The 22,858-nt window shown below is 64.8% G+C and overlaps 8 protein-coding genes across 8 annotated transcripts; 4 read left to right on the top strand and 4 right to left on the bottom strand.

The window, feature by feature from the left end:
- Positions 1-95: 95 nt before the first annotated feature.
- Positions 96-1,982, top strand: PFL1_06481 (uncharacterized protein; the record flags this gene model as incomplete). Its single annotated transcript, XM_007884022.1, has 1 exon — positions 96-1,982. One exon carries the CDS (start codon positions 96-98, stop codon positions 1,980-1,982), a length of 1,887 nt encoding a protein of 628 aa, XP_007882213.1.
- A 186-nt stretch (positions 1,983-2,168) lies between these two features.
- PFL1_06480 (uncharacterized protein) lies at positions 2,169-3,416 on the bottom strand (the record flags this gene model as incomplete). Its single annotated transcript, XM_007884021.1, has 1 exon — positions 2,169-3,416. One exon carries the CDS (start codon positions 3,414-3,416, stop codon positions 2,169-2,171), a length of 1,248 nt encoding a protein of 415 aa, XP_007882212.1.
- A 508-nt stretch (positions 3,417-3,924) lies between these two features.
- Positions 3,925-8,259, bottom strand: PFL1_06479 (uncharacterized protein; the record flags this gene model as incomplete). The annotated part of the gene is made up of 1 exon (XM_007884020.1): positions 3,925-8,259. The coding sequence occupies one exon, from the start codon at positions 8,257-8,259 to the stop codon at positions 3,925-3,927; it is 4,335 nt and encodes a 1,444-aa protein (XP_007882211.1).
- A 713-nt stretch (positions 8,260-8,972) lies between these two features.
- PFL1_06478 (uncharacterized protein) lies at positions 8,973-10,277 on the top strand (the record flags this gene model as incomplete). Its single annotated transcript, XM_007884019.1, has 1 exon — positions 8,973-10,277. The coding sequence occupies one exon, from the start codon at positions 8,973-8,975 to the stop codon at positions 10,275-10,277; it is 1,305 nt and encodes a 434-aa protein (XP_007882210.1).
- Positions 10,278-10,456: 179 nt separating this feature from the next.
- Positions 10,457-13,779, bottom strand: PFL1_06477 (uncharacterized protein; the record flags this gene model as incomplete). Its single annotated transcript, XM_007884018.1, has 2 exons — positions 10,457-11,230; positions 11,332-13,779. The coding sequence occupies 2 exons, from the start codon at positions 13,777-13,779 to the stop codon at positions 10,457-10,459; spliced, it is 3,222 nt and encodes a 1,073-aa protein (XP_007882209.1).
- A 1,279-nt stretch (positions 13,780-15,058) lies between these two features.
- PFL1_06476 (uncharacterized protein) lies at positions 15,059-16,174 on the top strand (the record flags this gene model as incomplete). The annotated part of the gene is made up of 2 exons (XM_007884017.1): positions 15,059-15,470; positions 15,582-16,174. 2 exons carry the CDS (start codon positions 15,059-15,061, stop codon positions 16,172-16,174), a joined length of 1,005 nt encoding a protein of 334 aa, XP_007882208.1.
- A 355-nt stretch (positions 16,175-16,529) lies between these two features.
- Positions 16,530-19,886, bottom strand: PFL1_06475 (uncharacterized protein; the record flags this gene model as incomplete). Its single annotated transcript, XM_007884016.1, has 3 exons — positions 16,530-16,543; positions 16,693-17,043; positions 17,147-19,886. 3 exons carry the CDS (start codon positions 19,884-19,886, stop codon positions 16,530-16,532), a joined length of 3,105 nt encoding a protein of 1,034 aa, XP_007882207.1.
- A 781-nt stretch (positions 19,887-20,667) lies between these two features.
- On the top strand, positions 20,668-22,608 carry PFL1_06474 (uncharacterized protein; the record flags this gene model as incomplete). Its single annotated transcript, XM_007884015.1, has 1 exon — positions 20,668-22,608. The coding sequence occupies one exon, from the start codon at positions 20,668-20,670 to the stop codon at positions 22,606-22,608; it is 1,941 nt and encodes a 646-aa protein (XP_007882206.1).
- Positions 22,609-22,858: the final 250 nt, after the last annotated feature.

The raw sequence follows: 22,858 nt of genomic DNA, 5'->3' as shown, positions 1-22,858 counted from the left end.
CGGCTCCTTCTCACAGCTCCCTCACATCTACCCCTCCCCCCTGCATCATCCTCACCCACCTTTGACAAGGTCTCGCAGCCTTTACACAATCCGATATGGTCGACGCTGCTTCTGGACCGGCGACCGCTGAGAACCCTCGCAAGCGCTTCGGCGCAGGCAACGGGAATGGGAACGGGGCCGGTGGCAGTGCCGGCGCCAGTAGCGGCAACGTCTCGACCTCTGCCTCTTCGGTGGCAGGCCCCTCGACGCCGCGGCTAGCCAATGCGGTGCCGCAGTCAATCCTCGAGGATGTCTCGCTCAACGCCGCCATCGCCGCCATCCTTCCGGCCAACTACAGCTTCGAGATCCACAAGACGATCCACCATATCCGCAAGAACGGCTCGACCTGTGTGGCGCTCCAGATGCCCGAGGGCTTGACGCTGTGGGCGACGGGTATCGCCGACATCATCGAGAGGTTCACCGACGCCACCACCGTCATCATGGGCGATGTGACCTACGGCGCCTGCTGCGTCGACGACTACACGGCCATGGCGCTCGGCTGCGACATGCTCGTCCACTACGGCCACAGCTGCCTCATCCCCGTCGACCAGACAAAGATCAAGACGCTCTACGTCTTTGTCGAGATCTCGATTGACCCGGCGCACCTGGCCGCCACCGTCAGGGCCAACTTTCCGGACCAGAAGGCTCTGTTCAGGCAGAGGATCCTCGGCGGCAGTCAGGAGGGCGACGAGGACGGCGGCGCCAAGCCTCAGATCCAGGTCGGCCTGGAGGACGAGGATGGCAACGCGAGTGCCGGTAGCCTTACGCCCGGCACGGCGCCCACGCATCTCGTACTCGTCGGCACGGTCCAATTCATCAACGCCATCCACGGTCTACGGGAGGCTCTCGAAGCCGAGCAGCACCGACACGCGGACGGGTCCGTCAGCTCGGGACCCCTTCCAGATCGACTACGAATCACCGCCGGGCCCGACGGCTCCTCCTCTGCTCCATCTGCTGATTCGCCCGCCGCCGAATCTAGCCCACTTGGCTGGCACTCGGGCAGCTACCGCATCACGGTGCCGCAGGTAAAGCCGCTCAGTCCGGGCGAGATCCTGGGCTGCACGTCGCCCAAGCTGAGCGACACCGACGTCGATGCCATCATCTACATCGGCGACGGCCGCTTCCACCTCGAGTCGATCATGATTGGCAACCCGCGCATCCCGGCGTTCCGGTACGACCCGTACACGAAGCGTTTCGTGCGCGAGCTCTACGACCACGCCGAGATGCGCAAGATGCGCGCCGAGGCCGTCCGCACTGCCCAGGCCAGCGTCGGAGACATGGAACTGCGTCCCGAGGAGACTGTTTCTCCGCCGCCGCCGCCGCCATCGCAGGGGACCGAGCATTTGATCACGCGGCCACAACCGGTCGACGAGCCTCAGCGTGACGACAAGGCGGTCGCCCCCACCAAGGCGACGGGATGGGGCGTGGTTCTGGGTACGCTGGGGCGTCAGGGCTCGCTGCGGGTGCTCGACTCGCTCACCTCGTCGCTGTCGGCGCACAGCCCGCCCATTCCATTCGTGCCCATCCTGCTTTCGGAGCTATCTCCGCAGAAGCTCTCGCTGTTCGGCGGCCACCTCTCGGTCTACATCCAGTCGTCGTGTCCGCGTCTCTCGATAGACTGGGGATCGGCGTTCCCCAAGCCCCTCCTCTCGCCCTACGAGGCGGCCGTCAGCGTCGGCCGCGTCAAGGGGTGGCAGGAGGACGTCGACGGACTCGGACTCAGTCGCCAGCCGGCGCGCGACGGCTCGTTGAAGCTGCAGCCGCAGCAGAAGGACATGCTCCTCAACGGCGACTACCCCATGGACTTCTACGCCGACGACTCGTTGGGCAGCTGGACGCCGCGCCATGGCATGGGCGTCAAGAAGGTCGGCAAAGGTGGCAACAGGGAGCTGTTAAAGAGGCTCAGGAATCGCGGCAAGGCCGAGGTCCCCCAGGCGGCTTAGCTAACGTCGATCCCGTCTCTGCTTCGCACCTGGAACATGATGCATGGACCTGCCGAGGCTGCTGCTGCTCTGGGAGCGTGGATGTGTTTGCGAGCGGAATCTCGGACGGTGTCGGTACAAGTACAATCGATTGAACGATGGGGGGAGGGGGGCACGAGACAACACAAGACGGGGCGCGCCGCCGGGTCATGCCACCTTCTTGAAGCCGCGGAAGTTGATGCCGACGCAGCTGACCATGATCTCCTCCGGTACGATCCGCTTCGGGTGGTTGTCCGCCTCGTCTTCATCCTCCTCCTCCTCGTCGTCGTCGTCATCCTGCTGTGCGCTGGTCTGGTCCTCGTCCTGCACCCGCTTGACCTTGAACGTGACGCCGAGACCCTCCTTGATGTCTCGCATCGTCTGGATGGCGTTGGGCGTGAGCTTACCCATCCTGCACCTGGCCACGTCCTGCGGTCCCAGGGCCATGAGCGTGAGGACCATGGGCTGGTGTGCCGGGTCGATGCATCCCCTCTTTGCGACCTCCTCGAGCAGTTGCCGCGCCGCGAGGGCGGCCACGTCTTCGGGCGTCAGGGCCTCTTCGCCCGTCTCCTGGTTCGAAGGCCGGCTGATGGCCTCGGACGAGTAGATGGCGCCCGTCGTGCTGCTCGCGACGAGCGAGAGGCCGAACCCGGGCGACTTGCCCGAGTCGTCGCCGCGGTAGACGTCGGCAAAGAGGTAGAGGTCGGGGATGTAGCGCTGCAGGATGGAGCGGGCGTGGTCAATCATCCGGTTGGCCATCTGCGGCGAGACGCGCGTGGCGTTGGCGATGCCACGGATCTTTTTGATGCGGCCCGGTGCGATAAAGTTGAGCGTCGAGAGGTGGGCGAGCGTCGGGCAGCGCAGGTGGATCTCTCCCCCTCCGAGCGGCGGGGAACCGCGCTTGAGGATGCGCAGCTCGAGGGCAGACGAGAGGGTCGAGAGGGTATCGAGGGGCAGAAAGAGGGAGAGGTGGGGCAGCGTCACGGTCCTCAACGTGTCGACGCCGAGGTCGCCCTGTCGAGCCGTGAGGCCGCGCAAGGTGAGGCTGAGCTCCTTCTTGGCAAAGGGGGCGAGGACCATGATCCACTCTGCAAAGTAGCCGACGCTGCGAGACGTGGGGCAGTCGTGGCTCACGTTGCCACCGGCAATGACGCCAGGCCGCAACAGCACGCTGGTACCCGTGTAGCTGATCTCGACGTGGCTGCCGTTGGTGACCTTTTCGATGAGACGCAGGAACGACGCCTCAAAGTCGCAGAGACCGGGCGAGGAGGCGTCGGAGCGGATCGAATCGATGCGGACGGGCCGGCCCGAGAGGAGCGAGAGGACCAGGCGCTGCCGAAAGTAGCTGTGCCCCGTGAAGCGCAGCAGCCGCGACTTTTCCACGGGCGTCGGGTTGGACGCTGTCGTCGAGGGCATCGTGGTGTGTGCAGGGCTACAGGTCGGTTGTGGTGATGGGGGAAGATGGCGGTGGCGGCAGTAGCGGTCGATCGAGAGGGGAGAAGCTGCGCTTGGAAATAGGCGGGGGGTTAGGGGAGAAGGAAGGTGGAGTGCCAAGGTCGCGAAGCCTCCAGAGCTGCTGGCGGGCCCAAGGGCGAAAAAGAAAAAATCCACCAGGCCCCGCTGCATCAGAGCGGGGGTTTGGGTCCACCACCTCGGCATCCGAATTCCGAATATTCTTCCAACTCCTGCCACGCACCATGCCGCCCAGCATCTCCCCGTCCTGCCATGCCTCTGCTCGACCGCTCAGCATCCCACACGACGGTATGAATGAGTGGATGAATGCAAGTCCCTGTCATAGAAAGATAAGATGGAAATACAATACAAGAGATGTGTACAGGTTCCGGGTGGCGGCGATACAGGGGGCGAGACGGAAGCGAGGTCCGGGGAGCAAGCTTGAGGAAGTGGGAGCAACGCCGCGTCGCTCTCAGTGGTCCTGCTCGGGGCAGTTGAAGTACTCGCGGAACATGGCCTCGGTGCGGATGACGGGCAGCGCAGTCACAACGCCATGGACGTGGAGAAAAAGCTCGGGGAAGCGGCGGGTGAAGTAGCCCAGGAAGCCGTCGGGCAGCGAACCCAGCATCCGGCGCAGGTGCGGCGGCATGTCCTGGTAGTGGTGCTTCTTGTTGCGCATCGCCCGCAGCAGGTCCTGGACCGAAGTAGGGTCGTACTTGCGGAACTTGCCCAGGTTCTCGAGGAACGCCTTGTCGCACCGCCGATGCCAGTCGTGCCCCACGACCTTGGTCGCCTTGGCCTCGAGCATCACGAGCGCCGGCGCCGGCGGATCCTTCTCCATGATTTCGAACCGGTCGCTGGCGTCCTGCAGGAAGTTGAGACGCTTGTTGGCGTCCCAAAAGTAGGGATGGGCAAGTACGTCGTTGGCAGAAGGCCGCCGCCGCGGGTCGTTGTCGACCATCTTGAGCACCAGATCCTGAGCCTCGTGCCCTTCCTCGCCGAGCCCGTCGAGCCGACCGGTGTCGACGTGGCGCCGGATAATGTTCATCTCACGTTCAAAGCGGCTGCCGAACGGGTGATCGCCGTTGGACAGCACGTAGTAGGCGAGGCAGCCTAGCGCAAAGATGTCGACGGCGCGCGTCAGCCGCTGCTTCTCCTCGGTACCGCTGCCGCCGGCCCGCCGGTTGCCAGACGAGTTGCCCAGCGACGATTCGCTCTCGGACCCGGCGTCGAGGTTGATATCCCCTCGGAGGATCTCGGGCGCACGCCAGCCCACCGTGCCTCCAGGATTGTTCATCGTCTGGCTGAAGCTCGTCTGTGCCAGGCCGTCCAGTCGCTTCGACAGTCCAAAGTCGGACAGCAGCATCTTGAGGCTGCGCCCGCTCGACGATGTCGACACCAGGATGTTCTGAGGCTTGATGTCCCGGTGGACGATCGAGAGCGAATGCAGGTGCCGCAGGCCCGACGTGATCTGGCTCAAGCTTCGTTTCGGCTCCAAAAGCACGCTGAGCTCGCGGTAGTCGTTGGGGCGCTCGACGACGTCGGCAAGCGACGCGGGGCACAGCTCGAGCGCGATAAAGAGGAAGCTCGGCGTCAGCTCCTTGTAGAAGTAGCGGATCACGTTGGGGTGATTGTCGGCGGACTCGAGCAGCGAAACCTCCTTGGAGGCGACGTGAACAAAGTCGCGCAGCAGCCGCTTGACGGCCACCGCACGTCCTTGGAACGTGCCCTTGAAGACGACGGTGCCCGAGGAGCCGTAGCCAAGCACCTCGTCCGAGATTGTGAGAGACGAGCTCTTGAGGCCGTTGGTGGCTGAGCTGCTCGATGCGCCAGCAGCTGCGATCTTTGCGGCCTGCTCGCCCAGCGCCGTAGGCACCGAATCGTCTCCATCCGCAGCGAGGGGCCAGCCGGACTCCATCAACGCTGACGTGTTGAGCTTTGGCGACATGAGTGCCTGGGTCAGCTGCGGTGTTCCGCTCGTAGATATTGGCGGCGGCATGGGCGCGTCTCGTGTAGCCCGGGCTCCGACCTTGCCCTTGGCCCCGTTAACCAGGTTTGTCGGCGCTGTTGGTTGCTTCTTGGCGCTCTGCTTCGACTTCTTCGGCGTACCGTCGACCGCGTCTCGCCCCGTCGCAGAGTCGTCGGACGCGGTCGCAATGCTCGCCGAACGGGGACAGCCATTCTCCGCGGGCAGCCCTGCGTGTACGTCGACCTTCACGTCGGCATCGTCGACGCTCGAGGTGTCCTTCGGCAGAGGCGGATCCGGCTGAGCTTCGTCTTCCTCTTCACCGCTATCGTCTGCGCCGTCGTCGCCATCTTCAGCCTCGCCGTTCTTGTTGGCTTTCGCCGCTTTCGCAGCTGCCGCAGCTCCCGCGCGCTTGCCCCTTCGTCTCCGCTTGTTGGCACGCCTCTTTGCTGCGGCCGCCCCGCCAGGCAGACCGTCATCCGCCAGGTCAAGTCCGAGCCCATCGGTGCCTTCGCCCGCATTGCCCGGCAATGCAGACCCGCCGGCGCTTGGACCGGCGGATCCGTTCGCGCTGGTTTTGTCTGCGGCTCCGATATCTTGCTTGGATCGCCGCAGCGCCTCCTCGAGCTGCTCCGCTTCGGTCCGGGTGAGCTTGTCGGCGTCCGAGCCCGTCGTTGCAAAGCCGGCCTCTTGCTCCTTGAGCGCCGGCACCCACACAACGCCCTTGGCGATCATGGCGGCCTCCTGTTCGCTTCGCTGCTTCTGCTGCTGGAAGCCCAGGTAGGTGGTCCCAGAGAGGACGCCGATAACGAGGACACCGATGAGCTGCAGCAGGATGACGGCCAGGCGCGATTTCCAAGGTCGTACGTAGACGGCCGCCTCCTCGTTTGTCGTGGGCGGCGGCGGCACAACGGACGGCGTCTCGAACTCGTCTCTGCCGGGACGCTTCTTGTCTCTGCCCTTGCCCTTACCCTTGCCCTTGCCGGACTGGGGCGTCTTGCGCGGGGACGACTGACTCTTGCCGGGAGTGGATGCCGATCCACGCGGGCCTTTGTCGGGACGAGCAGCTTCCAGCTCGTCCTCCTCGGGATAGGCCGGTCGGTCTCCGAGTGCCAACTTGGGCCGGTCCGAGCGATCCCCGTCAATCTCGAGCAGACGGTCGGATCCCAAGAGCGACTCCTGCATCACACCTTCTGCCGAGGTGTCGACCTCGAGCGTGTAGCTGCCGAGCCAGCATCCGAAAGACGCGCACTTCTTCTCGCTTGCCCAGCTGCTCTCGGAAGGTGGGAGGGCAGATCCGCTCTGCCGATCCTCGACCGCCTGGCCGTCGGGCAGGCCGGCAACAGCCTTCGAAGTGAAGGCGACCAGGGGAAAGCGGTTGCCGCTCATGGCAAAGAGGCTACTGCCAGCGATTCCGAGATAGGCGGATCTCTTTTTCTTCGTCAATCCACCTTCGAACGACGGCATCTCATCAGAATGCCCGTCGCCGATCTGGGGAAAGAGGCGGTTGATGGGGACGGGGGGATGCGAGACCAGGATGGGGCGGCTCATCGACTTGGAGTTCTGAAGGTGAGGCCCGGGGTAGACAACATCAAAGATGCCGGCGACGCTGGCGCGCAGGTCGCTCATCCACAGCGTCTTCTTGTCGTCCTCGGCATCGGAGCTGGTCAGGTTGAAGCAGACGACGCTGCCATCCTCGGGCATGCCGAGTATGGCGCGGTCGTCCGGGTGATCGGCCCGGTACCAGATCGACTGGATGTCCCGATCGCCGGCGTTGGGTGCAAAGGTGCTGAAGTGCAGCGTCTGTAGCAGCTCTGGAGAGTTGCGCGAATGGATGTTGAGCGTGTAGTCGGTGCGGCCGACGTAAGCCCACTCGTTGGCTTCGGTCGTGCTGCTAAAGGTCGACTCATCGTCAATGCAGGCCTCGGCATCCGGGGCCATCGAGGCTCCCTTGGTCCCCTTGAAAGGCGAGCTCGACGGCTCATCGGCCTGGGCGCCACACCACACGCCGCCCTCGCGACCGCCAAAGACAGCGCCGAGCTTGCCTGTGCGGACATCGAGTTCGACAAGGGTGGTCTGCTTCTGGCCGACAAAGACGCGCGTGTCGTCCCCGGCAAAGGAGAAGGGGCTGAGCTCGACCAACTGGGGCACCGTCAGGGGCAGCTTGTCCAGCTGAACCTGCCGTGCCGGATCGGATCCGCCGCCAGCACGGTGCGCGCCCGGATCCTTGGGAGTGAGCACGTAGATGTCGCCAGCCGAGGACGGCTCGACTACGTAGATGCCGCCAGCCTCGAGTTCTGCGATGGACCCCGCAGCGAGGTTGGCAAAGGCAGACTGGTCGCCGAAGCCTTGAGCAATGTCGGCGAAGCTCTTCTGGTCCTTGCCATAGAGCGCAGTGACAAGGGGTCTCAGCAGGGAGTCGGAGTTGTGGCTAGTCTGGGGCGAGAGAGTCCAGAGCTGGTGGCCAGTCTTGCGATCGAGAGCGTAAAGTCCTCCTTCGACACTGGTGAGGACGACGATGTCGGACAGTATGAGGTCCGAAGATGATGTGGGCCGTGCAGTGGCTGGTAGCGATCGATGCTGGGTCGATGCGGCGCTACCTGCATGGTCGTACCGTAGCCGTGGCACAATGTCTTTGGACGGGGAGCGGGCGGATGCTGCAACGGGTGCGCCAAAGGATGCTGGGCCCGACGGGAAGGTGCTGCGATTGCTGTCGTCGTTGGATGGTGCTGCGTCGATGACGAGCGCAAACAGCGCCAAGAAGGTGACCAAGAGGAGCCGTAGCTCGAGCAAGGTACTCCCTTTCGCTCCCTTCGCGCTGGATGTCATGGTGGCAGGCATGCGGCTCGAGGATCACGAGGCGATGTCGATGGTGAGTCGGTGGAAGGCAGCGGTCGCCACGAGGGCCGAATCTGGCGCAGACGCGCCTAGGTGAGGCGCTGAAAGCTCAAGCGCTGACCGGGTACGGAGGGGTACGACCGCAGCCCAGTCGGGAGGGGCACGGGCGCATTGATGCGAATGGCGCGAAGATGACAGTCAGGAGGGCCACGGGATCAAGTCATGAGGGTATGGCGCCCGATGGCAGGGCGATCGCACGTCGAGGCTGGTCGGGCCGTAGAGAATAGAATCCGCAGATGAAGATGAAGATCGCAGGCGATGGTGGGGGTGCGCTGGGTTGACGGCGACTGCAGCCATGCGTGTGGCCGAGTCAGTCCTGGTGCAGATGGTGGGCCAGGTGTGAGTGTGGAGCGAGGGCCCCCAAAAAAGAGAGCTCAAGCAGCTCGGGTCAAGGCAAAAGGGCCGACGAGGTTCCGCCCGCTTCCCCCACGCTGCAGCGAAGCCAGCGACAGCGCACAGCCTCGCCTGCCGACTGCCGCGCCCCGCCAGCCGGCCACCGCCGGGCGACGCCAGGTCAGACGAGGGGACCCTCTGCGGAACCGAGACCGGCTCGCCCGGAAGAAGAGAGGAGCGCTCCACTTCTAGCCCTCGGCCTCTCGCTCTTCAACCTTCGCCACCACCCACCGGATCACCCGACGCAACAGCCCCCGCCAGCCATGACTTCCCTTCCGCTTCCTTCGCTCGCCCGACGGACGGCCACTGCTCTGCTCCCCAGCCTGCAGGCCGGCCCCTCCCGGCTTCCGTTCCATGCCCTTCCAAAGGCGGCCGCGACAGCTCGACTCGGATGCTGCCGATACGCCCACGTCTCGGCGCCGCACCCCTTCCAGCACCAGGCTGAGGACTCACAGACGCCGGCACAGCGCGCGCGATGGGAGCAGGCGAGTCCAGAGGAGCGCAAGAGCATGCTCGAGCAGCGCCGCGACCGCAAGCTGGCAGAGTACCAGAGCAAGCTCAAGCTCAAGGCGATGCAGGAGGGCGTCTCGTCGGTCGAAGAGCTGCGACAAAAGAAGCTGCAGGAAGCCAAGGCCGCCTCGATGTCCTCTCTCAAGCCGGCCTCGTCGGATGCGCCGAACGCGGACGATCGGGCTGCCTGTACGTCCGAGGTCGAGAGAAAGGACGCAGAGGTTGCCGCCAAGATCCGCGCCCAGTCAGAGGCCGAGGCGCGGAGGAAGCTCGAATCCGGCCAGCTCGGTTCCAGCCCGCACGGCAGCGAGTCGGAAGGGCCCGTCAAGCCGCTGCACAAGATCCTCGACGTCGAGAAGCTCGCAAAGGAGTCGCCAGATACGATTGGCAAGCTCTGGACCGGCTACCACACCCTCAAGGGCAAGCTCTCGGCCGTCATCCCCACGGCCTCCTACCTCGAGCTCACCGCAAACGCCCGCAAGTACCCACAGTTCGTCCTGCCGCTCCCGCGCGAGATCATCGGCGGTGAAGAGACAGTAGAGGGCAGCGACGCCACCGAGCAGCCCCAGAAGCAGCAGGGCTACGAGATCCAATACCTCGAGTGGGGCTTCCTGCCCAAGCCGGCCACCCACAAGGTGGGCGGCGACCCAGCAGAAGCCATCCCGGACCCCACCACTGTCCTCTTCACGCCGCTGGCCGAGTACAAGATGCGCCAGGAGTTTGCCCAGCCTGCCCTCATCCTCTCGCACTACACCGACCTGGCCGACAGCAAGGGCATCGTCCTGATGCGCGGCGAGATCACGGGCGCAGACGAGGCTGCCGACGACGCCTCCGCCGCCACGACGACCGAAGGCGAGGGACCCAAGGGCAACAAGGTCTCGACGCGCATCTCGCAGGCCGACGCGCAGCTCCTCTCCATGACCCTGCAGCGCTTCTATCTCGCCCCCAAGATGGCCGAAAACGGCATGGAGTCCCGCATTAAGCTGCTCGAGACGTTCCACGCCAAGCCCGAAGACTTCAAGGTGGACCAGCTGGTCAAGGCCTCGTTTGAGTTCTAGGGTCGCGCGTGCGCGCAGCAACGAGCATCGGCATTACTTTTGGAGCATCCATGCTCCCGCCAGCCGGTCTTGGACCACCTAGCAATGCAACTGAATTGATAGACGCCACTGGAAGCGATATGCTGACATAGACGAGGGCTGTGTTTTTCCGCCGATCTGCTTCTGCTCTCCGGCTGAATCTACGCATCCTCTCTGTCGTCGCTCGTCTCGTCCTGATCCGTCTGCTCCTCCTCCTCCTCCTCCCCGCCCTCGCCGTTCTGCGCCAGGTCCTGGCAGATGGCCTCCCAGCCCCTCTCCAGCGCTCGAATTTCCTGGGCGGCTCGGTCCTCGTCCGTACGAGCAGCACCACGCCTTGCGAAAGCGCCCTTGAGGTTGCGCTTGGCGTTCTCGAGCACCTCAAGCACCGCGCCCATCTCTTGGCCCTTGACCTTGACGAGGTAGGACAGGTACTCGGTCCACATCCCCACCAGGTCCCCGCCTGTCGTGGCTGCCTCGTCGCTCGATGACGAGGATCGACGCGTGGAGGATGTCGAGAGGCGGGACGAGTGCAGGTCGATGCTGCGTTGGTAGAGGTGCGAGATGCGGTTGTCCAGCTTGGCCACGGTTGCCCTCGTGGTCTCTGACGCGGTCTCTTCTTCGGTTTCAGCGCCGTCCGTGGAGGCGGCGAGGGTGGATCGGAGCTCGGTGAGGAGATCGATGACAAACTTGTAAAAGCCCTGACTTCCGAACGACGACGAGAGGCAGTGGTCGATTGCTCGGTCCAGGCTGGACGCCTTCGTGCCGGACGACGGCGAGCGACGGGCATCCAGCTCGGCGCAGAGTGCGACGTAGCGCTTGAGGACAAGGTCGTGCGTCGACTGCTTCTTCGCTTGCAGGGTCGCCAGGTTGGATGTGGCGCGCACCGACGATACCGTGGAACGGGAGAGGAGCGAAGAGGTGGTGCGGATCGCCGTCTACGCCGTGAAGTCGGGCACGAAGAGGAGGGCGTCAAGAACTTTGTCAGTGAGACATTCTCCGTGCATCGCTGTTGACCGCCGACGAACAGCAAGCTTACCTCGTACTCGGCATGCATCCACTTGGTGGCCTTCTTGACCGCCTTGGCTTCCTTGGCACCGCCCTCGACGATCATCTGCTCAACCTCGCCTTGGACCCACTCGAGGTAGGCGTTCCAGAGCCCGCCTTGCAGGGCGGAAACATCGTCGCCAACCTCTTCGCCATCGACCAGCTCCGAGTCGAGCTCGGAATTCGAGCAAGCCAGAAGGCCGCGATTCCACTCCGCCGACAGCTTCTGCCGCCTCGCCTCGGCGTCGTCGTCTTCGAGCGACGTCAGAGCCAGCTTGAGCTCAATGCGCAGGCGCCAGAGATCCTCGTTGCCCGGGAAGCCGCCCTTGGATGCTGGCGCCGTAGCTTCCTCGGCCTCTTTGATCGCCTTGAGGAGTTTCTTGCGTCGCTTGTCGCCGGTCTCAGCCGCCTCGACGTCGTCGGAGCCGACAAGAGCGCCGAACTTGCGCCTCAGCATCGATGCGCGCATCTGTCCGCTCTCGACGCCGTGGCCGACCTTGCGAGCTTCGGCAATCAGCTCCGTCCGTACCGCGTCGATGTATTTGAGCAGGTTAGGCTCGTCGATCGACGACCGCGTCGGATCGCTCAGCAGGTTGAGCAGCAGCGTGGCGGCAGTGTAGAAGTCCGACTTGGCATTGAAAGAGCTGAGCAGCGAGGCGGCGGACGTCGGGAGAGGCGCTGCGGCGCAAAGCGGCCGCATCGTCTCGACCACCTGCTGGACCGCCTGCGGAACCAAACCATTCCTCGCCAACCTCAGCGAGAGGAGCGATGGTTCCGTCTTACCGCTCTCGCCCTCGACTGGATCGACCAAAGCGGCCTCGAGCAAGTGCAGCGTGAGGCGGAGAGCGGTGGAGCTGCTCGACGAAGCCGAGCGGTGACCTCCGCCCATGCGGATCCATTCCGCCAGGTCCAGCAGCGCATCCGAATCTTCGGAGAACGTGGTGCGCAGCGTGCTGGCCTTCGTGAGCCGCTGGCCATCGCGAAGCTCGTCTTGGGCCTCGGCCTCGACCTCCATCTCCTCCTCGACCGACAGGAGCTTCTCGACGGGGTCGCGGAACGTACGGGTGGCGACCAACGTGGCGACGGGCGCATAGTACCTCCATCCCCAGCGCTCGCGGTCCGAGAGGAAGCCGTAGACGGTATCAATCAGCCTCCTTCGCAGCTTTTCTCCACTCCGGGTGGCGTGGGTCTGGACGGTCGCCTTAGCTTTGGAAGACTGCTGGCCCGAGATCGTCCCACCTGCCGAGTCGGCAAAGGGAAAGTTGCGGAAGAGCTCGAGCAGGGCCAGCAGGAAGACAAAGTGCAGCGATGGGGGCAGCGTCGACAGGGCGTTGGACACCAAGAATACGGGGATCGATCCGCGCAGGATCGAGAGTTGGGCTTCGGGGATGTCGGCAGCGGCTCGCTGAGTGAAGGTGTTGGGCTTGCAGGACGAGGCGGCAGCGGGCTCCGATGGTCGCGCGGAGCGGCCGTTGGCGTCGGTGTCGACCTCGACGCCCTCCTCCCTCTCGGGCACCTGCGAGAGAAGCACCTTTTCGTTCTCCTCTGCGGCACCTTCGTCCAGGTCCGCCTCGTCCTGGAGCGTCTGTGCGGCAGCAGACACCTCGGGATCGTCGCTCCGTACCTCTGACGACTGCGCATCGTCGCCCTCCCACTGGATCCCGAGCACGATCCACCTCCTCCGCAGCCGCTCGATGAAGACGAGCTCCATGCGGAAGTATTCGACCCAGAGGCGGAGCAGGTCCGTCTCCCGTGCTGAGAGTTTGAGCTTCAGGGGCCCAGATACAGCCGTCGAAGGGGGCGCAGAAGTCGAAGCATCGCCGGTCCTGAGCTTCTTGCCGGTCTCATCCGCCCCATCGGCACTCTTCCGCTTCAGCCCGTCGGCCGCACTGGCCGCTGCATCGCGAGGCTTCCAGGGAAGCGCATTCTGTCGGAGCGCCCGCTGAAGAAGAGAGCGCGCGGCTGTGGTGCTCGAGTTGTTGTTGAGCTCGTGAGAGGCTGCCGAAAGCCAGAGCGGAATCTTGTTGGGGTGGAGCGAGAGGGCGCGGGCGTACAGGCGACCGACGACGACCCGCATCTTGCGCTTGTTGGCCCACTCAATGTAGCGCTGCCAGCTGTCGACGTCCCACTTGAATCGGCGGACGAGCCTCTCCCAGACCGACACAATGTGGCCGGTGTGCAGGGCGTAGTTCTGCTGCGTAAAGTGCCTGCCGAGCTCCATACGCACCGCCTTGGCGACGATGAGGTCGGAGAGGTTCTGCTCAAAGTCGGCATAGCGGAGAAAGTCGACCTTTTGGGGCGCCCTTCGGATCAGCCGCGCCTCGTGCGACTGCCGCTGCGTGGTGATGGAGTGCAGCTGCTCCTTGGTAAAGACGCCGGCCTCGTCGAGCAGCTGCAGCTGCGGGAGCGAGCGCTCCAGGTGATACTGGACGCGCTCCATCGTGATCGGATGCCTTCCGAAGTCGAGGCTGAAGCTGCTCTGGGCTGACTGGCCGTGATGGGTGGAAGAAGAAGTCGAGGTGAGGCGGTGGCTGTCGGAAGACAGCGAAGGCAGAGACAGTCGGACGGCCCTGGCACGAAGAATCTTCGCGGGAAAAAAAGTTGGCCAGCAGCCAGGCCCCCGCTCGAATTTCGGACACCGGCCAACAAGCACAGCTGGGCCAGGGTCTTGCTTTGGCCCAACGAGCGGCAGAGTCTCTCGCGCGGCAAGAATCGGCCAAACCGCCTGACTGACCTCACCGGCCGTCGGAGCTCGTCCTCCACCCCACTACTCGCTCGCCAGCCAACGAGGGTCAGGCCCAGGCCCAGGCAGGCCTAACCCAAAAAGCTGCCCGCGTTCGTCGATCCATTTCCCCCGCGCCCCGATTCGAGGGCCGAGCCGCCCAAACGACCCTGGCCTGCTTGTCGGCCCGCTCCGACGCCCGCCCCAGCTCACAGCGCACCTGCACTTTGAAAGTTGCCCTCATGCCATCATCCCCTCATTATTGCTCGCGTCCGACACTCTACACGAACCAACCTTTCGTCGCCCTATCGCCTTTACGGACCTATCCTCGTGTATAGACCAGCCCTTGGCGACAGCGATCAAAGCCTGCGCCCACGCCACTACTGCCTAAGGAGCAACGTGAGTCGAGCCTTGTCCAGCTGGTCCGCAGCGGTTGGGCCAATTTCGGGTTGGCCGATGCCATGGCGCCCGAACGAAGTGGGTCGCGAAAGGATTTCGACATCGTCGCAGCAACTCGGGACTGCTCCGCCTGGGCCTTCAGAAAGTTGTCCAGGCCGGCTCTTCCGCAGTCGTGACTGGATCGACAGGCTGGCGCGCTGGTTCTTCGGAAGCCAACCTTAGCGGCGGCCTTGCACGGGCAGGTGCTGCGCCGAGGGTTCTGCGGCAACCACGATGGGAGTTGTAACCGGCCTAGATACGCCCTCAGAGAACAATACGCCGTCGTGGTTCCGCTATCGCTGCCGCCGTCGACCTACATAGAGGTCGCCAGCGAGAAGGCTCGCTGCACACGCCCCGCACTGCCACGCGACAAGCCTCGTCCGCTCGCCGTCAGCGTCGCTCACCCGCCTTCCCCCTTCACCTACTCATATCCTTGCTTCTCTTCTTGCCTTGCCTTGCCTTGCCTTGCCTTGCCTCTCCCACCTGCCATTTGCTGCGCTCCTCTGGTCCACTCACCCTCCAACCACTGCAACCCCACATCGACGCCATCACACCGACCATGGTGATGCTCACCGAAACCTACGTCTCGAACCCGACCATCCGTACCGACCCTCCGGTCGCCTCGTTCGTCGACGATATCGACGACGATGCGACCCCGACCTCTGACCGCCATCCGGACACCTTTGACTCTTCTGCCGCCGCTGCTGCTGCTGGTGGTGGCGCCGCAGCCTCGCCTTCGTCCGCGTGCAAACCGGACGTCCCCAAGCGCAGCCAGGATCGCCCGCGTCCTGCCCCCGTGAACGACGGCCCGAAGTCTTCGCCTGCGACGCAGCCTCCGCGCTCGAACGTCTCCGAATACGTGTCCAGGTCTATTGGAACCGTCCGTCACAAGCTCAAGCCCATCACCGCCTCCAACATGCCTAACCCTCACTACGATTTCCTCATCAAGCTGCTCCTCATCGGCGACTCCGGTGAGTGCCAGGCCCAGACGCTGTCATCCCGACTCGTGGTGCTGCCCGCGGCTGATGCTGATCCTGACACCTCACCTCCTTCCTCTTGGCCGCCTTCACACCGCCGACCAGGTGTCGGCAAGTCGTGCCTGCTGCTGCGATTCTGCGACGATGCGTGGACGCCCTCCTTCATCACGACGATCGGCATCGACTTCAAGATCCGCACGATAGAGCTCGACGGCAAGCGGATCAAGCTGCAGATCTGGGACACGGCGGGCCAGGAGCGCTTCCGCACGATTACGACGGCCTACTACCGCGGCGCCATGGGCATCCTGCTCGTGTTTGACGTGACCGACGAAAAGAGCTTCCAGAACGTGCGCACCTGGCACTCGAACATCGAGCAGCACGCGTCCGAGGGCGTGTCCAAGATCCTCGTCGGCAACAAGTCGGACTGGGAGGAGAAGCGCGCCGTCACCACCGAGCAGGGCGAGGAGCTGGCCCGCGAGCTCGGCATCCCCTACATCGAGACGAGCGCCAAGAGCAACGCCAACGTCGAAGAGGCCTTTTTCAACCTCGCCCGCGAGGTCAAGGCCCGCCTGATCGACACGGCCGCCGCCTCGGCACCATCGTCGGGCGCCGGCCTCGGAGACGGCGGTGCGGCCGGCAACGTCAACGTCGCCGGCGGCGGAAACCGCACTGGTCAGGCGGGCGGCTGCTGCTCTTAGACTTCGCAAAGAGGGCCCCTCCCGCGTCGGTCTCAGCTGGCATCATCTCCTGTCGCCACCCCTTGGATGCCGGATCCGCCCTCCTTCATGGCACCGCTTAGCCCCGCGCCCGCCCGTCGGCCCGCCCGCCTGCCTGTCTGTCTGCCTAATCGTCCCTGAGCCGACGGATGCCGTCGTCTACCAGAACATTTCCCAAACCAGCCTCGCCGTGGCCCAGTTTCGGGGGCGGCTGACGAATCTGCGATTCCCGAGCGCACAGCAGAAGCGTGTGCATGTACATACCCCTCTCCGCTTCCTCACCGGTTCCCTAATTCTCGATGCCACGAACATGAGACGTAGCTCACGAAGACAAGCGTCACCGCGCGAGGGCTACAGAGGGAAATAAGAGGAGGAGGGGAAGCCGTCGTCGTCGTCATTGCAGGGTTGAAGCGGGAGCAGTAGGGGAGGGAAGGGGAGGGGAGGAGATCAACGCCAACATTCCACTCTCCTCCTCACCGTCTCCCTAGCTCTGGCGATACCGAGTGACTGTAGATCGACGCCAAGTTGATCCTGGAACGACGTGACCTCGTCCTCCCACGCCGGTCCGCGTTCATCGTCAAAGAGGAGACGCGTGGCTTTGGCCAGTGTCCATACCGTCCCCTCATCCCTCGTTGCTGCCGCTGCCGATGCCGAGGATGGGGAGGATGTGGGGAGGGAGAGGAGCGTGGCGACGTCGCGCAGCTGCTTCCACGGCGCGCTCGGGTTCCGACCGAATTTCGTCGCTCGAGATGCCGAAGAAGACGAAGATGAAGAGACGGCGTGCATCCACCCCGCTTCGAAGTCGGATTTGAATCGCACCGAGGAGGGGTAGATGAAACGGTGGGATCCTCCTGAATGCGAGTGGTGGACCAAGAGGAGGGTCGGTGTCAGTTATCGTCAGATTGATCCCATCGCACTGAGGCGACATTGTGATGCGAGAAAGGGGGTACCCACCGGCCATGACGACCCGCTCGATGACGGCGTTGCTGATCGAAGCGGCTACGTGGCGATAGATGGGAATCGACTGTGGCGCTTCCAGGATCGCAACGAGGTGCGAGAGATGCGTCGACAGGATCGAGAGCGAAGGCACAAGCGACGGCGTAGGCACGCCTTCCTCGTCATCCCCATCCTCGTCCGCCTCGTCATCGTCTCCGCCTTGCGTTGCAACTTCGCCACCTTGATCTCGTCGAGCCTCTCGGCCTGCAGTGTTCCAGTTGCGGTGCGCGTAGGGCCGCAGCTGCTCGAGCACCTCGCTCACAATCAGCTTCTCGACGCCGTTCGTTGCGCGCGCGACCACTTCGCCAAACTTGCGCCGGGGCTCCGCCCATACCCCGAACCGACCTGCATCGTCGAGGGACTGCGAGGGTGCGGCTGTACCGGTCCCCTCCGACCTTGCGGCCAGGGTGCCGGCCGAAGGAGCCGTGGTAGCCGAGTTGGGCGTGGTCGGTCGGGCGTTGGCCGCTCCCCGCTTCAGACCGCGTCTCAGCAGCGTGCCCAGGCTGGCGGCGTCGAGCTCGCGATCTTGCTCCGCCTCGTCGTCCCGCTTGAGGCCCAGCGCGAGCTTCTGCCCTTCCTCGGTGCCCTGCAGGTCCTCGGACAGCTCGACGAAAAAGGCCGTCTCGGCCCATCGGTCCAGCTCCTCGCAGATGAACGAGGCGGACAGCATCGCCTTGATCAGCCGACCGAGCCCGCGCAGTCCACGGACCATGTCCGAGTCGCTCGTCCCTGTCGACACGCCGGCTGCCGCGCCCAGGCCGGCCGAGATCTCGCCAGGCATGGCGCGCGCAAACGCGCTCGAGAGCGACTCGAAGGCGTCGAGGCTCTTGGAGAGTCGTTGGTGGTATGCCCGAAGGATGGGAAGCTGGACCATGGCCAAGAACGAGAGTCGCTGCTCGAGCGAGGGCAGCGGGCGGTAGCGCTCGGTGACGCTCTCTAGAATCTCGACGACGGCTCGCGCCGACTTGGTCGTTTTCGACCCGCCCTCAGCCACATCTCGCGACGCCTGTGCGACGTAGATCTGCTCGTCATCCTCGGCGATCGAGTCAGAGGCACCGATGGCCCATGCGTCCGGAGCATCGACGGCCTCGTCGAACCTGCGCAGCGCAAACTCCTTCTCTCCCTCGAGCCAGCGAACAAACCATTCCCGGTTCGCCAGGATGTCGTCGGCGAGCTTGGCGGTGCCGGCATTGTCGAGCACCGCACGCGAGGCAGGGAACTGCTCGCCAAGGTCGGCATCAAAAGTGAGCGCCTGGAAGACAGTGTGCGCCAGCAGCGAGGGATGCTCGAGCAGCGATGGCATCGACGATGCGAGCTTGCGGCGCAAGGGCGTCAGCAGGCCGTGCAGCATCTCCGCGTAGGTGTCGATGTAGCGGAACGCCCTGCGCTCCTTGCCCTCGAGCTGCGTATTGGCGTAGAAGCGACAGAGCCTGGCGATCGGCCCGCCAGAACCAGGCACGCCGCGGATGGGCGGCTGGAAGAGGGCGGTCTGGGAGCGGATGAGGGAGGCGATGTGGCTGAGGTACCACTCGGGCTTGTCGAGCCGGTTTGTGGGGCGGGTGCCGTCAAAGTGGTAGCGGAAGCGCAGCAGCAAGGGCTCGATGACGACCTGGGTCGCCAAGAGCGGCACATAGTCGTCGGATCCGGCTGCGACCCGCTTGCCCTCGTCTGTCGCCGACCCGTGCCTGCGCTTCGTCCGAGGCTTGGCCGTGGCTCGCGGCATGAGTCCCAGTCGTTCGGCCTGGTCCTGGAGGTGGCAGAGGTCCGACCAGGCCTCGCGCACGCTCTCTGACCTGGCAAAGTCTGCTGCAGGTGGAGCAGCCCCGTCGTCGGTAAAGTCATCGTGGTCGCCTTCTGCCGACTTGCCAGGCCTTCGGTCGGGCCAGTTGCTGGCTGCGAGCGCGCGCTGCAGGCGGGTGATGCGAGCCTTGCGCATCAGGGACAGGGCAGCATCGCGCTGAGCCTGCAGGAAGGGGATGGCTTTGATGGGCGAGGAGTCTGCGCGCAAGAGTCTCTCGCAGCGCTGGACGTGGAGGTGAAGCTCGGCGAGGAGATCGAGAGCGGTGACCTGACCATCGTCTTGAGCCCGGGAGGTGGCAGTGGCAGCAGCCTCCTCCTGCTTTGCAATGGCGAGACGGAGATCCTCTGCCTTTGCGAGGAGGCTGAAGTAGGCCTTTGCCTGTGTGAGCTTCTCGATGGCGTTGTGCAGTTGCTCGAGTCGCTTGAGGAGGGTTTTCGAGGCACCACGGCTGGACTCTGCGGGGGCACCGTGCTGGAGAGCGGAAGAAGATGAACCGACGAGGTTTTCGCATAGGTCGAGCAACTGATCCTCGGTGGCTGCAATTCCGTCTGGGAGGTGCTCGAGGCGTTGCCGGAGGGCCTTTACCGACGAGAGGCTGGCGATGAGCTGCCTTCGGAGGGTGGTCTCTGCGTCGATGGTGTTCTGCTGTGCCTGGCGATGTGCATCTCTGAGGCGGTCGAGGTGCGCTCTGAGGGCGTCGGACGAGGGCAAAGCAGAGTAGGGACGGCTGGGTTGCTGCGCAGCGAGCTTTGGGAGGGTCGAGTTGAGGTGTTCGAGGACATGGTTTTGGCAGTCGTTGGTCGGAGGGGGACGGACGAGGCGTGGTACGTGGTGCGGCTGGGCTATAGTTGGCGCGGGGGCGTCGCCACTGCGAGTTGCCTGCACCAGAGCGGGCATAATCGGAATGGCTGCGGCGAGTGCGACGCGCCGAGGCGAGAGATGGCAAGGGAGAGGAGCGATCGAGGAGGAGGACGAGGATGGTGAGCACCCGAAGACAGGATCGAGCACCCCGTCCAGGCAGGCTGGCTGGCTAGTTGGCTGGCTGACTTGCGTTTGGGCCAGGCCTCGGTCCTCTCCAACACCCGGGTCCTCTCTCTCCCTCTCGAGAGCTGTTATGGCCGAAGTTGGGCCGAATGCAGCTCTGCATGCGGGCCGGACGGCTTGCCAGACCAGAACAGTCGGGCCAGGCCAGGCCCCCGCCAGGCCACGCCATCATCAGGCGGGGCAGTGCAGCCAGGCCAGGCCCGACGCCCGACCAACGCCAAGACCCGTGTTGGGAGGCCAGGAGCAGGCTGTCGTCGTGTGTACGTATGCATGGGCTCCTCGCCACCATCATCAACCCGCCCACCGCTGCTTCCCCCGCCCCTACCCCCTTCATCTTCGACCACCGTCATCCGTCCTTCCGTCAGCACAGCTCATCACAAGCATACCCCCCACCTCGCTCCTTCACTCGAGCTTCAAGTGGATCCGCAACTCGATCGCACCTCGCTACGTGGCACACCCTCCACACTCGGCCGGCCAACTCGTCCCCCCCTCGGGTCGTACTCGGGGGCTCGCCCCCATATCATCTTGTAAACCTCGCTCGCCGCCACCCCTTTCCAGCCCTTCGCATACCGCTCCGTCGCCAAGCTCCTCTCCAGTTCCTGTGAACAGGGCACCGCCGCCCCGCCGGCCCGACATGGCGCCCCCCTCCGCCACCCGGCGCACAAACGAGCTCGACGCCGCTTTCGACGCCGAGAGCTCCCAGGCAAACGACCCAGCCGGCCTCCCCGGGTACAACGAGCTCCCTGCATCGTCCAGGGCATCGCTCTCCAGGCCTGCCCAGTCCACCGTCATCGACATACCATCCAACGACGTCTTCTTTGACGCAGGCGACGCACTCCCTGACGATCCAAGTCGCGCCACCTCCGCCACCGGCGGTATCAACGATCCGCTCGGTGTCACACAGCCCAACCCGGCCCTCTCGCGGCCCTACGACCCGCCGCCGCCAGCTGCCCGCACCACGCCCGGTGGCTCCACCTACGACTTCGAGAGGCCCTCGTCCTACTTCCCCGCACCAACGCGGAGACCTCCCACCGCATCATCGCACCAGGGCCATGGCCCCCGCGTACCCTCTGGCATGTCGGCCGCCGGCGAGACGCAACATGGCAGAGTCGCCTCGCAAGACGACGGGCATGACGATGATGATGACGACGACCACGACCACGATGGCTCCAACGAACTCCACCTCGGGTTCGCGGACGAGGACCGTGGCCGGTCGACGAACGGCCAGTACGGCCTTCTGGGCGGGAATCAGGACCTCTCCCGCCTCGACAGGGCCCGCCTCGCCCTAGGCAGGTTCGGCAGGGTCGTCGGCATGGGCTTCCCGGGCGCGCGCTACGAGGCCGTCTCCCGCAACGGATCCGGACCTGGTGGCGCAGGCGGCCAGTCCAGGCGACCCCGCGTCATGGGCGGCGGCATCGGCCAGGACGGCGTCTTTGCCAACCTCAACGCCAAGCCAGAGAGACCTCGTCGCAACGGCGCCAGCGGCTCCGAAGACCGTGGCGAAGACGACGACCTCGCCGAAGACACGCTGCCACCGACCTACGAGGTCGCCGCCGCCGACGCGACGCCCCCTTACTGGGAGACGACCATCCTCGGCACCGCCTCTGGCCTTCACCCGCTCGCCAACGGCCTCGGATGGGTGCCTGGCGGTGCCCACGTCGGTGCCATCGAGGATCTGATCATCGAGGGCCTGCCCGTCGGCAACGTCTTTGGCTTCGCGTGGAACATGATGGTCAGCATGACGTTCCAGTTTGTCGGCTTCCTCCTCACCTACCTCCTGCACACGTCGCACGCGGCCAGGTGCGGCAGCAGGGCCGGCCTGGGCATCACGCTCATCCAGTACGGCTTTTACCTGCGCGAGCGGGCCACCGAGATCGCCGAGGGCAAGGTCGGCGGCGATGGCTTGCAGGGCGCGTGGTTTGGCGAGGACATGGGCGACCAAGTGGCGCGCCGTTCTGTCCACCTCGTCTCTCGCGCCGTCGGTATCCTGCGTCGCAGCATCGAATTGCCCGGTGCGGCCGCACCCGGGACCGGGGGGACGACGTTAGCCGACGCCTTCGCAGCGCAGAGCGACGCCGTACAGAGCCAACAGGACCTGCAGCAGTCGATGAGCGACTCGACCGAGTGGTTCTCCTACCTGCTCATGGTCATCGGCGGCTTCATCCTGCTGCGGAGCGTGGTGGGCTACTGGCGGATCTATCGGTGGGGCCAGTCGCTCGTTGATGCGGCGCGGCGGGAGCAGGCGGCCGACGACGGCACCGGAGCGGGCGCGGGCGAGGGTGAGACGACGGAGGCCGCGCCTGTCGGATTTGTGCACCGCTTCCGCTCCGCCTTCACGCGCGCTGGGGGCGGTGGAACGTCGGCGGGCAGCGGTCGGGCGCACAGCGCAGAGGACTGGATCATCTTCCCTGGCATGGGGCACCGACTCGGGTCGTCGAGCGGCGGCGGGGGTAGGGGATCGACGAGCCTGCGCGACCTCGAGGACGGTGAGGGCCTCGACGATGAGGGCGCCGAGCTGAACCCGGCGGAGCGAAGGCTGCTGCAGAACATGCGCAGCGCCGGGTTGCTCTCCTGAGCCCCGGTGCCGCTCTTACTCCACGTCCGTGTCGATGGCCTTCTTGTTCGGTCACGGTCGCTCTAGACCCCTGTATATCCCCCTCGTTCTTTGCTTGCTCGCGCCCAGCACCATGGCCCGTCCAATGTCATCAGGATCATGACAAACACGTGTGCGTACGAGAGGGACTGAGCGATTCGACTTGGGCCGCTGCCTCGACATCGACCGCGCTAGTCGGCACTCGCATGATCAGTCGCCCGACGAGAATCGA

Source organism: Pseudozyma flocculosa (genome assembly GCF_000417875.1).
Source record: "Pseudozyma flocculosa PF-1 unplaced genomic scaffold scaffold00026, whole genome shotgun sequence".
In the NCBI taxonomy this organism is placed as follows: Eukaryota; Fungi; Basidiomycota; class Ustilaginomycetes; order Ustilaginales; family Ustilaginaceae; genus Pseudozyma; species Pseudozyma flocculosa.
Note: the sequence above shows the minus strand (reverse complement) of the source record. Positions and strands in the feature narration are given on the sequence as shown.